The sequence below is a fragment of the Anguilla anguilla genome, chromosome 2 (assembly GCF_013347855.1).
Source record: "Anguilla anguilla isolate fAngAng1 chromosome 2, fAngAng1.pri, whole genome shotgun sequence".
NCBI classification, from domain to species: Eukaryota; Metazoa; Chordata; class Actinopteri; order Anguilliformes; family Anguillidae; genus Anguilla; species Anguilla anguilla.
This window is the reverse complement of record NC_049202.1, coordinates 20,728,389-20,742,221: the sequence shown is the minus strand read 5'-3', so window position 1 is coordinate 20,742,221 and position 13,833 is coordinate 20,728,389. Positions and strand designations below refer to the sequence as shown.

At 43.6% G+C, this 13,833-nt stretch overlaps 1 protein-coding gene across 22 annotated transcripts in view; it reads left to right on the top strand.

Moving 5' to 3' along the window:
- nrxn1a (neurexin 1a) overlaps positions 1-13,833 on the top strand; it is a 253,804-nt gene that overhangs the window by 112,923 nt on the left and 127,048 nt on the right. For all 22 annotated transcript variants that reach the window (XM_035405914.1, XM_035405901.1, XM_035405905.1 and 19 more), the window contains one exon: positions 5,583-5,966. In XM_035405914.1, coding sequence (XP_035261805.1) covers positions 5,583-5,966 — 384 coding nt within the window. The remainder of the gene's footprint in view (positions 1-5,582; positions 5,967-13,833) is intronic.

Genomic DNA, 13,833 nt, shown 5'->3' with positions numbered 1-13,833 from the left:
AATATTTAATGATAGATTGTTAGGGCCTATATATACGCATAACAGTGACTTATGATGATGAGATACTTGGCAGCCCTGTACAGAATTGTGTAGCTTAGTGAAAGAAACCTTTGGTCCTCCACAATGCCTGTTTCACAGAGAAAATAAATTCTGTAATTTCAATATATAATATGTAGGTGAAAATTAAGCTATTACAAATGGATGTGACAAAGCTGACCACTACTTTTCCATACGGAATAATTTAAAACCATCTGAGATTTACAAAAAGGCATATATTTTTTTAAAAATTAAAAAATACAACAGAGACCTTGCATGTTTTTTCACAGAACATGCTTCAGCCTTACTTACAAAATGTCCTGCCTTCTGCTCCTCTAGACAAGTTAATTCAATCACCAGCAGGTGTGCTACTAGCCTCAGTCACAGGTTTAGACCATCAGAAGTTTCAGGTACACTGAAATAAGGTGTTAAACAATTTATCTTCCCATATCACATGAAAACATTCCAAACAAATTTATTGTGAAGAGGCCTTGCAGTGGAAAAGTCTATTTCGCAGGGCATTAAGAAACTTTGGAAATTTTAAAGCTTTCAAGATTTCCTGGGAGAAAAAGACCTTAGGCATGTGCTTCCGTTGAGCATGGCTTGGATTGCTGAGCTTACACACAGATGCATTATGGGAATTAGCAGTAGGAAGTGTGCTTTTCAAATGCGGCATACGGTAATGTATTTTTTATGCATCACATAGATTTAAATGCACAGATTTAAAATGCATGAAACATGTGTCCCTACATCCAGCACATAAATTAAAAATGTACAAAATCCATATGTTCCCGAAAAAGGGCTTGCATAGATGGATAATCCAGGGATTTAGGACAGGAACAGCTATATTGGCAAGTCTTGTCACATAGTTTTACCTTTTGACCTCCTGCTGAGGAGCCAGTTAACTGTAATAGGATGTACAGTATGATATCAGAGTGCCAACCTATTAATCCCATAGGTTGATTCTTAAATTCTATTAACTGCAGCCCCGTTTCAATAATTAATTGCATGCTGATAATTACACAAATGCTACATTAGCTTTAAAATGCCTGTACAATAATTATAACACCATTAGCATATATTAATATAGTGTTAACTGCAATCATGCTGTAAATTCTCTTTTATGAGACAGAGGGGGTCTTGTTTCCAGGGGCTGAATTAAAGACTGTGAATCTTCTCTTAAGGCTAAATTTGAATACTTGAATATTTGAATAAATGCATTCTCTTCCTTCCTTTTGACTCAAAAGGGGCTAACTGGCTGCCATGGCAATGAACATTCAAATTGATTAATAGACAAAAACAGGAAACATTCACTCCTTTAGGGATGGATACAATGATGTATCCTTTGCAGAAGTGATTCAGCCGATACATGCAAGACCCACAATTCTTTTCTTCAGATAAGTAATTGCAAGTGTAACAGAATGGTTTTTGCATAAGTATAACTAAGGAGGCAAATAATACAGGAAAAATACATTTTGTAATGTAAATTGCAATAACACAAAAATAAATGTGAGGACAGGAAGACAATATCAAGTAAGTAAGTTAAAGCCAAACAATGCTAATTAAATGAAGCTTTGAAAAAGATCTAATTTGATACACCACATTTAAAATAATATACAATAATTTATATAATGGATTTGTTACAAAGTGATATTTATAACTGAAATCAGGTGCATATGTGCTGGGTTTCACTCGAGGGATGTGAAACCACAAAATGATACTGGAGTGAATGAGGATGTCCATATTCTTAAGAACACTTTTCTGTTCTCATTTCCTTGTCTCTTCTCCTCACTTTTTTTCCTTTGGAGTGTTCAGAGGGAATCAAATAAAGGTGGCAAGAAGAAACGAGGAACACATTCAGAGAATCAGAAAGCAGCCTAAGGGCCTGATTTACTAAAACCTGTATTGTGTACAAAACCTTTTTGCACACAAATCTAATAACACAACCAATGATTGGTGCAAAATAAATACCATGACTGTCATGTTATTGGTTTTGCACATGCTAAAGGTCTTTTTAAATCAAGCCCTAAGTGTATTTTACCACCACAGATTGTATAAACTACCCAGATGGTCAGCTCCTGGATTCCTTCTGTCTTCCCTTTGTCTTAACTGTGGGAGGTTTTGGTCGGTAACAGGAGTTTGCCGTACTTCCGAACATCCATTGTTTTGCACTTAGTCCCACCCTTTAATTACATTTCAGAAGACGGTTCTCATTGGAATGCTTTGGCATCAGCGGGAGGGGAGACGGAATTTTAACGTTAAGCACAGAGAGCTGAGCATCTGGTGAATGTACATCTGCAGTATATTACATAGCGGAACCCAAAAGCATTTCATTGACATGATGATAGCGCCTGGTGATGACCTGCTCCTTTGTTCCCCCCAACTTGCCGCAGATTTCTGCTCGCGCTCTGTTCAGCACATTCCTTTGTTTCTGTCCTTGAGCATGGACACGACTCAGCCACTGCTGTCAGCACCCTTAAGACGAAGCCCCCTCTTCTCTTTTTTTAACCGGTGCATGGGTACGACGCATGAAGAAAGGGATCTGGGGATATAATTTTACTCTTGAGTCTGCAAAATTGTGAGCTCAGTCTATGAGCATATCCAAGAACAGAACTAGCCGCTAAGCTAATATTTGAGCATTTAGAGTTGGGACATCTTTGATTTGTGCAGTGCGTCGTGTGCACATGCACATCCAAACAGTAAGGTCAAGGAAGTGGCCTTCGGGAAGCTCAGGATATGTGTCTTGCAGTAAGCAATGCGCTGCTGTATGTAAGGGCAAATGTGACTGTTATTTGTGCTCACAAATCTACATAGGGATTCTGGGTCAGTCCCTGAGCTAGTTTGTGCAGAACTGTAATAACCCCCCTAGTGCCTCTGGGGCCACAGGTCTTACAGCTAAAAGGGCAAAGGGGGCTTAAAACTTTGCCACTTTCATCCGTCCAACTCATGATGGACTAGAACTTTGGTCCTTCGATCTCCTACCTTCTTTCCTTGAATACTGGATTGAGAGTACAATAATGACCAATATTCTAATACTAAATAAAGATAAAAAATAATGCATTGTGGAATCTGGTGTGTGGCTTCCAGTAGCACATGCATCTGTTTTTCCCAATATTCTGTTTAGAATATTCTGCACACCATTTACATTTAAGCATCTTAACCTGAGCAACTTGCCAATAAGCATAAGTGTGAACTTATGGATATACCTTGAACATAGTATTTCATTGAAACGGGATTCATTGCAAGAAGAGGTTTTAATGTTTTTCCAGAAGTTGCCAGGTAACAGCATTGCTGCTATCTACTGGTAGCCTGTGACACACATGCTTTTTTAAACCAGAAGCTTGCAAGTTCAAGTCCAAATTGCAGCTGTCATTAATTCTGTGTACAGTGGAATTGTCCAGCTGTATTAGTTGGCTTTTGTGGTTTGCCCTGTACAATGGTACCTTCCAAGCCAAGAAGCAATAATATAATATCCCCTCAGTAAGCACTGGCTGCATGTTGGCAATTCGGTGGCGCAGTATGTGACAGAGCTCAATGTTTCCCCTCCAGATGGGAACATCTTCGGCCCCCAGCAGCTTGACTTTGGGATGGTCTGGCGGGTTGAATAATTTATCAGGCTCACGTTATTGGAAAGTGATTGCTACATCAAAAGAGAGAGCGAGTCATGCAGAATGCGGTGTTCTGGAATTTTTTATCCGCAGGCATGTGTACGTGTGTGCACATGCTTTGGCGTGTGTGTAACATTCAGCAAATGCACGTGTGTATCTAGGGTGTGTGCGTATGTGTGTGTGCATGCGTGTGTGTGTGTGTGTGAGAGAGAGTGTATGTGTGTGCATATGTGTGTGAAAACTAGCTCCGCTATCCCTGTGAGTGAAGAGAATGGGGATATTGGAGCTAGTTTTCTGGGGTCACCGTATTCAGCAATTTAACACAATGTGAGGCGTGAAGCTTTGAAGGAGCCCCATCACTAAATCCAGCTTTGACTTGTGCTCCATTTTATCTCCATCACAGAAAGAACATGGCGCAGATGTCTGCGTGTGCGTGCCTGCATGTGTGTGCGTGTATGTGTGCAGGTACTGTAAACCCGCTCCTGATTGCCCTGAATGCTGTTGATGAGGTGATGCCCCAGTAGGCTGTGGCTTGGCAGCCAGTGACGCGGGAGAGGCTGGCTCGCATCAGTGGAGCGGGCATAAGAGACGTGGCGCGCGCGCGTTACGAGGCAAAGCTGCTCGTAATCACTCAGCAGGGAAACTGCCCGGTGTGATGCCAGACCACCCCCCGTCCCCGCTTCATCCCCACCGCCGCCCACCACCGCCAATCTCCCCCGCGCGGGCGGGGAGCGTCCAGTCACGGCCCATTAAGAGCTCAGAGATTCGGCGGTAGGCTTTGACTCGATTCTCCCTCTGTGTCCTTTCGAATCGGGGGGTGGGCCGGGACTCGCAGATGGGAAAAGATAAATTAATTTGAAAAACAGAGAGGCTCGCCGCTCATTGGCGGCGCGTGGGATCCCGACCGTCTCGGCTTCGCCGCGACAGATGGGGCCCTCGCCGTCCGCTGAGCGACGGGCAGGGGAACGGTGCGTCATTCTCCGAGCCTTTTCTGCTCGCCGCCCACGCCTTCTAACGCCAATGCTTCGGCCGACAAGAGCCGCGTAAAAACGTGCTCATTTGTGTCTACCTCATTTGGTGATTCATACTCATCCTACTTCTACTTTTTCTTCTTCTTCAACTTCCTCTGTTTCTTCTTCTTCTTCTTCTTCTTCTTCATTTTCATCTACTTCTTCTTTGTTTTAAAACAAACAGCCTCTTTCCCACAGCCTGTCGGTATGACAGAAGCGGGCCACCCTTGTTTCGTGCTCGTGTGTGCGCTTCGACTGCGGCGCGTGGTCGCAGTGGAGATCCAGTCCCTTGGGGAATGCACTTTTGGTTTCTCTATGTTTATCAGAAGTGGGTCAAGTGCTTTACTTCAAATACTAAATTTTTTTGCAAATGGTTGACAGTTTTCAAAGACACACCTATTTTCAGCAATTTTCCAAATGAAGAAAACTTTCATGCTATTCGACATTTTGGATAGTGGCTTGTTTCCTTGGCAGTTATTCAGGACTGGTATCTAAAGAGCTAAAGCATTTCAATTGCATTATTTACCCAGGTATGTTTGCTGTGTGTGTGTGTGTGTGTGTGTGTTCCCACACGTACCTCAGTGGAGCCAGCCACACTTACTGTAAAGTGCACTGTGGGCATACTCATACAGACCATACACAACTGCCGCATAAATGTGTGCGCAAAAAATGAATTGATCTCATTCTGTTGTTTTGAGTGTACATAGAGGGAAAGAATCTGCTCAGAACATATACCCCATAACCCTGTTCTGGGTCCCAGGAAAGGCACAGTTCCATGCTCCAATCATGTGATCTGCCTCACATGAGATCCTGGGACCCCACCTAAATGTCCTTGTCTGGATCCACAGTAATCCCTGTTGAAGTGGTCGATTATATTGAGGAAAGATTTTAAAGGCGCCTGACTAGTTTCACTCATTGTGTCCCTCAGGTACCATCTCCATCAACACAGTCCGAACCGCGTACACGGCACCGGGCGACAGCGAGATCCTGGACCTGGACGACAACCTGTACCTGGGGGGTCTGCCGGAGGACAAGGCGGGGCTGGTGTTCCCCACGGAGGTGTGGACGGCGCTGCTCAACTACGGCTACGTGGGCTGCGTGCGCGACCTGTTCGTTGACGGCCAGAGCAAGGACGTGCGCCGCCTGGCCGAGGCCCAGAAGGCCACGGGGGTCAAGCCGTCCTGCTCCAAGGAGCCGCCCAAACAGTGCCTCAGCAACCCCTGCCAGAACACCGGCGTGTGCCGGGAGGGCTGGAACCGCTACGTCTGCGACTGCTCCGGGACCGGGTACCTGGGACGCTCCTGTGAGAGAGGTGGGTCACGCGGCGATCCCGATTTGTGGCCCAGCGTGGTTCTGGGCCACGATCGGTGATTTGGTGTGGTTCTGGGCTTCGATTGGAGGTCCAGTGCGGTGCCAGGCTGTGCTTGGTAGCTGAATGATATTAATTTATTTCAATATGACTAAGTACATTGCTTCAGGGAAATATCACGTCACCATTTTTGGCTGGACCGCAACTGCGGGGCCAGCCCTACAAACGCGAATGTCTGTGAGTGACTGGCTGAGTGAGTGATGAAGTTACCCCATTGGTCGTCTGAGTTATGAAGTTACACCATTGGTCGCCCGGATCACGTGTGTTATGTCCAGCCATATACTAGGTTTTAACCTGGTCTTGTTATTTATATGTAACAGTAGAGTATTAAAACAGATTAGGCTCACTGCAAGGCAGTTTCACACTTATGAAAAAAGTAGGAGGTTCCAAACTAAACAAATTTACACTACAGAGAAGGTCTATCAGTCAGTCCAGTGTAAATTAATTTCCCTTTGGGAGTCATCCCCAGACAGGATCTACCACATGAAGGTGGGATCACAGCATCCAGAAAAAACTTCCACAACAAATGTCTGAAATAAACTTCCACAACTAGCTTCCACCACAAACTTCCAAAACAAGCTTCAACAGCAAGTTTTCAGAACAGCTTTTGGGTTTGTCAAAAACCAAAAGAGATCAAATCAAACAAAAAACAAACCTTTATGAATGAATCATCCTGGAATTCATATCACAAAAAGTAGAGCAAAACAGTTTGCTTTTCTCATCCTTAGTGCTGAGGATATCAGAGGTTCTAGCCAATGAAAATGATACAATTAGAGTGATGGACCCATGAGTTGTATTTGGTCAGACAGACATAGGCCTACCTACGTTTTTGTGCTAATAGTTCCTATCTTGCTGAATCCAGCTCAATGCTTATATCTCCACAGCACAGCATTAGTATGATACCACAGTTTGATATGAATGAACGTATTTGTGAATGACTGAATGAACAAATGAAAATAAGCATTTTAAAAAAAAATTACATCTTTGAAATATTAAAACACAGTCCTGAATCTTTTTTCAAGTTGGAAATTATATGAAATATTTGTTGATTATTTTTTGGAAGAATCATACATGTACTGCTGGTAAGTCACACGCTTGCCTGCAAATTGATAGCGCCAGATATTGTAATGACCATGTTTTGATTGTGTCTGAGTAATGTTTGGTTGAATTGGATTTGCCCTTAAATAAACTTAAAGTTAATTTGACACAAAGACGAGTGTGTCAGAGAAAGAGAGAGAGAAAGGTAGATTGAAGAGGGGGAGACTGGGAATTGGGAGACTGAGAAAAACTAATAAAAGAACCTGAAAGAATGTTTAAGAGAGGGTATTTGACTTTCAGTGTAACATTGGCTTCACTGATCATAAAAATTAATGACAAAGAAAATTGTGTTTGCACTGAAAAAAGTAACATTTTAATTTATTAACAAGTCAAAATGAAGGACAAACATTAATTGAATCCAGAGTACAGTGAGGGTATGTAACAGAATAAGGGAGAGAGGGTGTTTAAGTGAGCTTATACAGTATGTGTGCTTGTGTATGTGTGTGTGTGCATGTGTGAGAGAAAGAGAGAGAGAGGGAGAGAGAGGGAGAGAGAGAGAGAGAGAGAGAGAGAGATGTGAGAGAAGGAGGCAGAGAGGGAGATAGATGACTTGGTAGCATTTTAAAAAATCACTGAAGATGTAGCCCTATGTCCACACGCAACAAAAAAACAAAAAAAAGGAGGATTCAGAAACATTCACCCTAAAGGCTTTTCACCGCTGTTGGCTGAGAAAACCACAGAGGTGCTGGTCCCACATCCAACCATGCTGCCAACTGCTGTTTCACAACAGGCTCTACCGGTGGCAGATAAAAATGCAGGCAGATAATGAGGAAGGCGTGCAGGATTATTCGCTCCATTCTCACCATGTGGAGCTGGAGGGACTGGAGCGTGCTCACATGCGCCCAGGCATTAGGATGGACAGAGAGAGAACGCAAGCCATTTTCTACTGCTCAGGCCAGGATTAGCCTCGGTGACCTCCCCGGTGGAAATTTGGCTGGAGCTGACAGTAGCGGAGACGCACGGCGCACCGCACCTCGTCCGGGGCGTGCCCGCCCTGGCAGAACACAAGCCGCATCCTCCTTTAGGAAACACAATTAAGCCCTGTCATAATTAATCACAAACACAACTACTCACAGCACAATTAATCACACACGCAATTAATCACACGCGTATTGCGGGAACTGCCCAGAAAACAGAGGAAATCATCTGGGCAATTAAGCTATTAGAAATGCGTGCGTATTGTTCAAATAATATTGGTTGCCATCCAGCTAACACAAAATGTTTTCACAATTGTCAATGTTATACCATGTTATAACAATGTTATACCATTTCTACATACATTGTATAATGTTTTGGTAGCTGGAATCCACGTATCAAAGCAATAAAACATTGCATGAATCCATAACCCTGTTGCTGACATATTGTGAAGGTATGTCAGGACCAACATCATGTCCAGTTAACAAATGAGAAGTTGAAGAGCTCTGATGAAGTCTACGTGAGTCTAGCTGTGCTTGGATCTGTGATCTCTAGTTGGTTGTATGACTGTTAAATATGCAAGCTCATGATCTGTCATTTTGACTCATGGTAAAGCGAGCTCTGTTGAAAACACGAGCCGTGATTGGTCTCTCTTGGCACGATGTTGCAGAGCTATGTTGTGATTGAAGTGATTGTTGGCATGGATGCTAAACGCTTTGAAAGATGCAAATTATCATTTTTCAGAACAACTGTTTACATTGCACTGGAGAAAGATAATGAGCCTTAACGCTGCTGTGCACCGACTGTAGGGCTAACAGAACAATAAGGATATTTCACATCTTTTCTACACGGAGGAGTGGCACATGGTCTGCTGGAGAGGGGAGGGAGGTTCCCATGATGCTTTTCCTTTATAAACCAGGAAATAAATGAGCTGGCACCACTCTGCCCATGGCTTTGATGCAGGCTACACGTCCTTACACGACCAGGAGGCTCCAAAAATGTAAACACTGTGCACTTTGTCTCTCAGCAGGGACTGAAATACTACACTCTAACACAGCCCGCCCACCATTTCACCACTCGCCACCAAAGCACAACGCTCTTTGCCCTCCGCCGTGTGCGTTTGAACCTCCTGAAGCACAGTAACAAGAGCTTCATTTAGAGCCAACTGCCGTCCACTGCAGGCGATGATGAGCATTTTGAAGTAGAGCCAGAATGAAAGTACAACCTTGTTCAACTTCACACACAGCAAGGCTTTTCACTCTCTGTATTCTGTCTCTCTGTCTCGGTTGTCCCCTACATAGGCTTACTGCCCATGCTTCCAAGGAAAATTACACCTTGGGTTTCTTTTATATGGGAATCAACTTTTTGCTCTCTCTCTCTCTCTCTCTCTCTCTCTCTCTCTCTTTCTCTGTGGTGGTTTGGCATTGTATTGGGTTACTTTTTTGTTGTATTTGTTTTTTGGGGTTGTGGGGGGCTGGGTTGTGGGTTTGTAAATAAGGGGCTGGGTTATGTTTTAAGGTAGTTGTGGAAAATTCAGTGTTTCAATAAAGGAACATCAAAACCCACGCCCACACACACATTTCAGATGTCAGATAAGATGAAATACTGATCCCTCTGGGTCAGTATCCCATAGACAAGGTTACAGGCTAACCCCCCCAATAATATAGCATGACAATGAGAAAAATAATTTTATATTATAAAGAAGGGGTTATCCTGATGTGATTGGGATATACTGATACTAACATCAATGACAACAGGCACTCATAAAAGACGCAATCCTCACAATGTTTTGTACCAAAACAAACGTTCAAGAAATAAAAACAGAGACATGATAGTTGTTTTATTTTAGTAATGCAAATTCAGCATGCTCATTCACCAGAAATGATCATTTCAAGGCTGTTCTTAAAATGTGTATATATATATGTATATTATTCCGGGGGGCTTGCTTTTCTTCCCCCCAATATTAAAACTAAAGTTGAGCCTATGTCCATATGCCTACTAATCACATTTCCCTGACACAGAAAAAAATACACCCTGATGTGGTATTTCACTGCCTATCATAAGAAAAGAAGAAAAAAAAGAACACAGAGAAGCAGACGGGTGGATAAGACAGAGAAGCTGATATACTGTCACTCATTCCGAGCTCCTGAGTACTCTAACACAGAGAACCTGCAAGCTCTCACTCTGAGAAGGTAGCTCACTTTTAATAATAGAAACAGAAATTCTCTTACTTGTAAACTGAATTGCTTGTACTTCGATAAAACTAAATTGTATTCAATCTGAAAAGCTGAAATGTTCTCACTCAGAGAAATGTAAGTGCTCTCACTAAGAGAAGCGGAATTGTTCTCACTCAGAGAATGTTAAATTCTCGATCTTAGAGGCTGCTGAGTTAAAGCCCCTGTTAAAGCATTGTTCCAGGACGTGGAGCATATTTGGCCATAGTGTCGGACAGAGAGTCGGGTTTCATTCAGCTGAACTCGAGTGTGACTCATCGCTCACCAGCGACCCGTGAATTCAGTTCAATTAGGTGGCCGCTGTCAGCTTGCTCAAGCTGCACACAAACTGTCCTTCAAGTCTTCTCTGAGCACGCTCAGCTTTTAGACTGCAGAAAGGAGCGGCGGGGTGACATCATGCTCTTCAGAAGAGAGAGCGTACGTGTCTGTTCCCTCCCCTGCCGATAACGCAGGTTGCGGCAGCGTGCGCATCTGTTGAGTGCGACTCGGCCGCCTTCCGATTTTGGAGCCACGACAAGAAAGTCGTCTCGAAGCCCTCGCTCTCGAGGAAGGCCGGAATGGTCTTCCTCGGAGCGGGCCCCGCGGTCAGAAAGAGGCCTCGCGTTTTCCTGAAAGGCAGGGAGACGGCGGAGCACATCCGTGTCCTGGCGCGCATCCAGCCGTTCCAGCGTCTCCAGATTGCTTCTTCGCTGGCGGGGCGGAGCAGGCACCGGTCTCTGGGAAGCTGTCAGGATGATTAGTCGGGCGCTCGCTCATGTGTTCCCGCTGTACCTCCCTGTGGCAGAACGCAGGCACTGCACGCGGCAGTAGAGGAAGCCTAATTAAGCACACGAGCGCGTCCCCTCCCCCCCCCCCCCCTCTGTGTCCCGAACACCTTGCTCATCCCTGCGACTGCCGTTTATTGGTGCTTTCGCAAATGGGGGATGGGAACCCGTTGGCCATTGCAGGGTATTGCGTTGACACGCATTCCCTAATGAAATGTGACAAGAGCCATGTTGACATGCTGTGCACAAGCTCCGGTCGCACGCAAGGGCCCCGCCATGCACGACGTAACATTTTAAATATGCTCCAAATCTCCCTTCGCATTTTGTGCTTGGAAATGGCTTTACATATTATATCAAGAGGCATTTAAGTAAATGAAACACAGACCTGACAATACGTTCATACATACATGCATGCATGCATGCATACATACATGCATACATTCATACATACATGCATACATACTTACATACATACATGCATATGAATCAAACAGCACAACAAACAGCTCCTAAGGTTTTTAGTGTGTAGGCTAACCCGAACATAGGTGGATCAGATTAGATTTCCATGCAGTGCTATGCTGTACATATGTGGAGGACTGCATTATGCATAACACCTTTGAACCTACACTGGTGTTCCGATCACATTCCCTGCTGCTGTGCTCATAGAATATCAAGACAATAGAAGTGCATTATGGTCATTCTGTGGAACACATTGTAACATCAATCGAAACAACCTCCTCCATCAATTTATAGGAGAGCTCTGCAGAATGTGCTGACAGTTACCACTTCGGCTTGCTCAGCGGTTTCTGTAGATGCCCGGGTCAACCAGAGGAGTCGCTGTTTCGCAAGGCGGGGGCTGCCAGCGCTGCGTTACCTTCCTCAAGCATTCTGCCCCCTTCCATTTGCTAAGGATTCAGTTTCGTATCCTCTCTCGTTTGAAGCAGGCCCCTCATTATTTTTTACTATCTGATTTATTGCTCGTATTTACTGTAGTGCACGGCATCCTGGTTCCCATTCTGCATTTGCGACAAATTTGGGGTTTGCTTGCCTAAGTGTTTCCTGTACTTTGGCCTGCACACCTACAAAGCAGATAGATAGCTCAATAGCCACGTTGGATTGCGACCTGACTGATTTGCCGCTGTAGGTGCTGTGTTACGTTTGCTTTTGATTAGATTTTCTCTAACATCGTATGTTAGAAAAAACCTTAAAAGTACCACAGGGAATACTCCTATATCCCGAAAGAAATGAAATATATTACAGTTTATCATAGATATGTGGCCATTTGTTTAAATGTAATGATAAATATATTTTACACCAGCGAAATGTATGACTATATCTGAAAGTGGCAATATTTGCACATGTATTTTGTGTTGCTGTTACCTTGACAGTGCACTTTATTCTTTTTCTGTTGGGGTATACAGTGAGTTTTTAATAATCTCAGAGAATGTGATAAGATAAATATTGTTCAGCTTGTGAGCCCCGGGGGGATCAGGTAATTTCCCTCCTCTCTTGCTTCCATTGTTGTTCACCCTCGTCTCTCTTTTTTCATCAGTTCACCATCAGCTGACTCTTAAACGGTCACTTAATTACCTGTTAGTTCTCAGGTCCCTGGTCAAGCGCTCATTAGTACAGCCCACCAGGCTGCTATATGCAATATGTACCTGTCTGAGCCTACAGGGCGGAGCATTGCAGAGCCGGCTGCTGGCATAAAGGCTCTATGTAGTCCTTTAGGGCCACAACCATCTGTGGCCACGCACTTCTGGATTTACGTGATCTTTATTTTATAGCAAGACATTTTAGATGTGCAGTGTTCATAAGGTTTACGATAGCTGAAGAGCATGTTTTTGAGCAAATTAGTTATATGTTACAAGCATATGAAGATGGACTGCATTTTTAAGGATGTCATATGAAGACATCCTTAAAAGCTTGTTGCCAAATTCAGTGCATTTAACTTGCAATGCCTAAATTGTGGCACGAGCAACTATTATTTAGTCAACTACGTTCCGTAAAACTGTTTTTGTCGAAAAACTTCTTGACAGTGACCAAGTTTTTAAACATTATTCAAGCTGGAAAATGCCTTATATGGAGCATATTAGAAGTTCGATTACAGAGCAAGGCTCTTCTCGGTCAATAAAACTCCCCCTGAACCACAAAAAAAAAACCAGACAGATGGGGAAGTTGCTATTATGCTGCTGAGTACCATTCAAAGTACATCCATTTTTATCCCAGATTTGTGGAAACGGAGATCAATATGACGCCAGACACCACTGTGCTGACAGAGCTCGAGGCATTATTGAGGGATAAGGGTTTGGAGGCGCTGCTCTTGTTAATCGTTGAAAATTGCAAGAGTCTCTTTGACATGATCCGGTTGTCCTGACATCAGAATCCACGAAACCTATGATAAAATTGAACAGCTTATAGATGAATATTGTGCCCCTGCTCAGCAGGCACACAGCACAGACAATGAACCACCAATGTGTCAAAACTTTTAATGAAATTGCAGAGGAACTCACAACGTATTGCAACCTTGATCAACTCAAAAGTAAACCACTTTTATATCAATTTATTTAGGCTGTCAAGATTTTTGCGAGTGTGCAGACTCAACCTGTCTACCCTCTACCCATTAAACTCGATTCTAAGCTTTGACAAAGCCTCTTGACCTGAGCTGGGCAATTAAAAATGATTTGCGCAAGAAAAATTCACTGCAATGCTACTGGGTGAATTTTGGGATACAGCTGAAGAAATATTTCCAAACCTAACTCAAAATACAAAACAAGATTTTGCTGTGGAAACAAACTT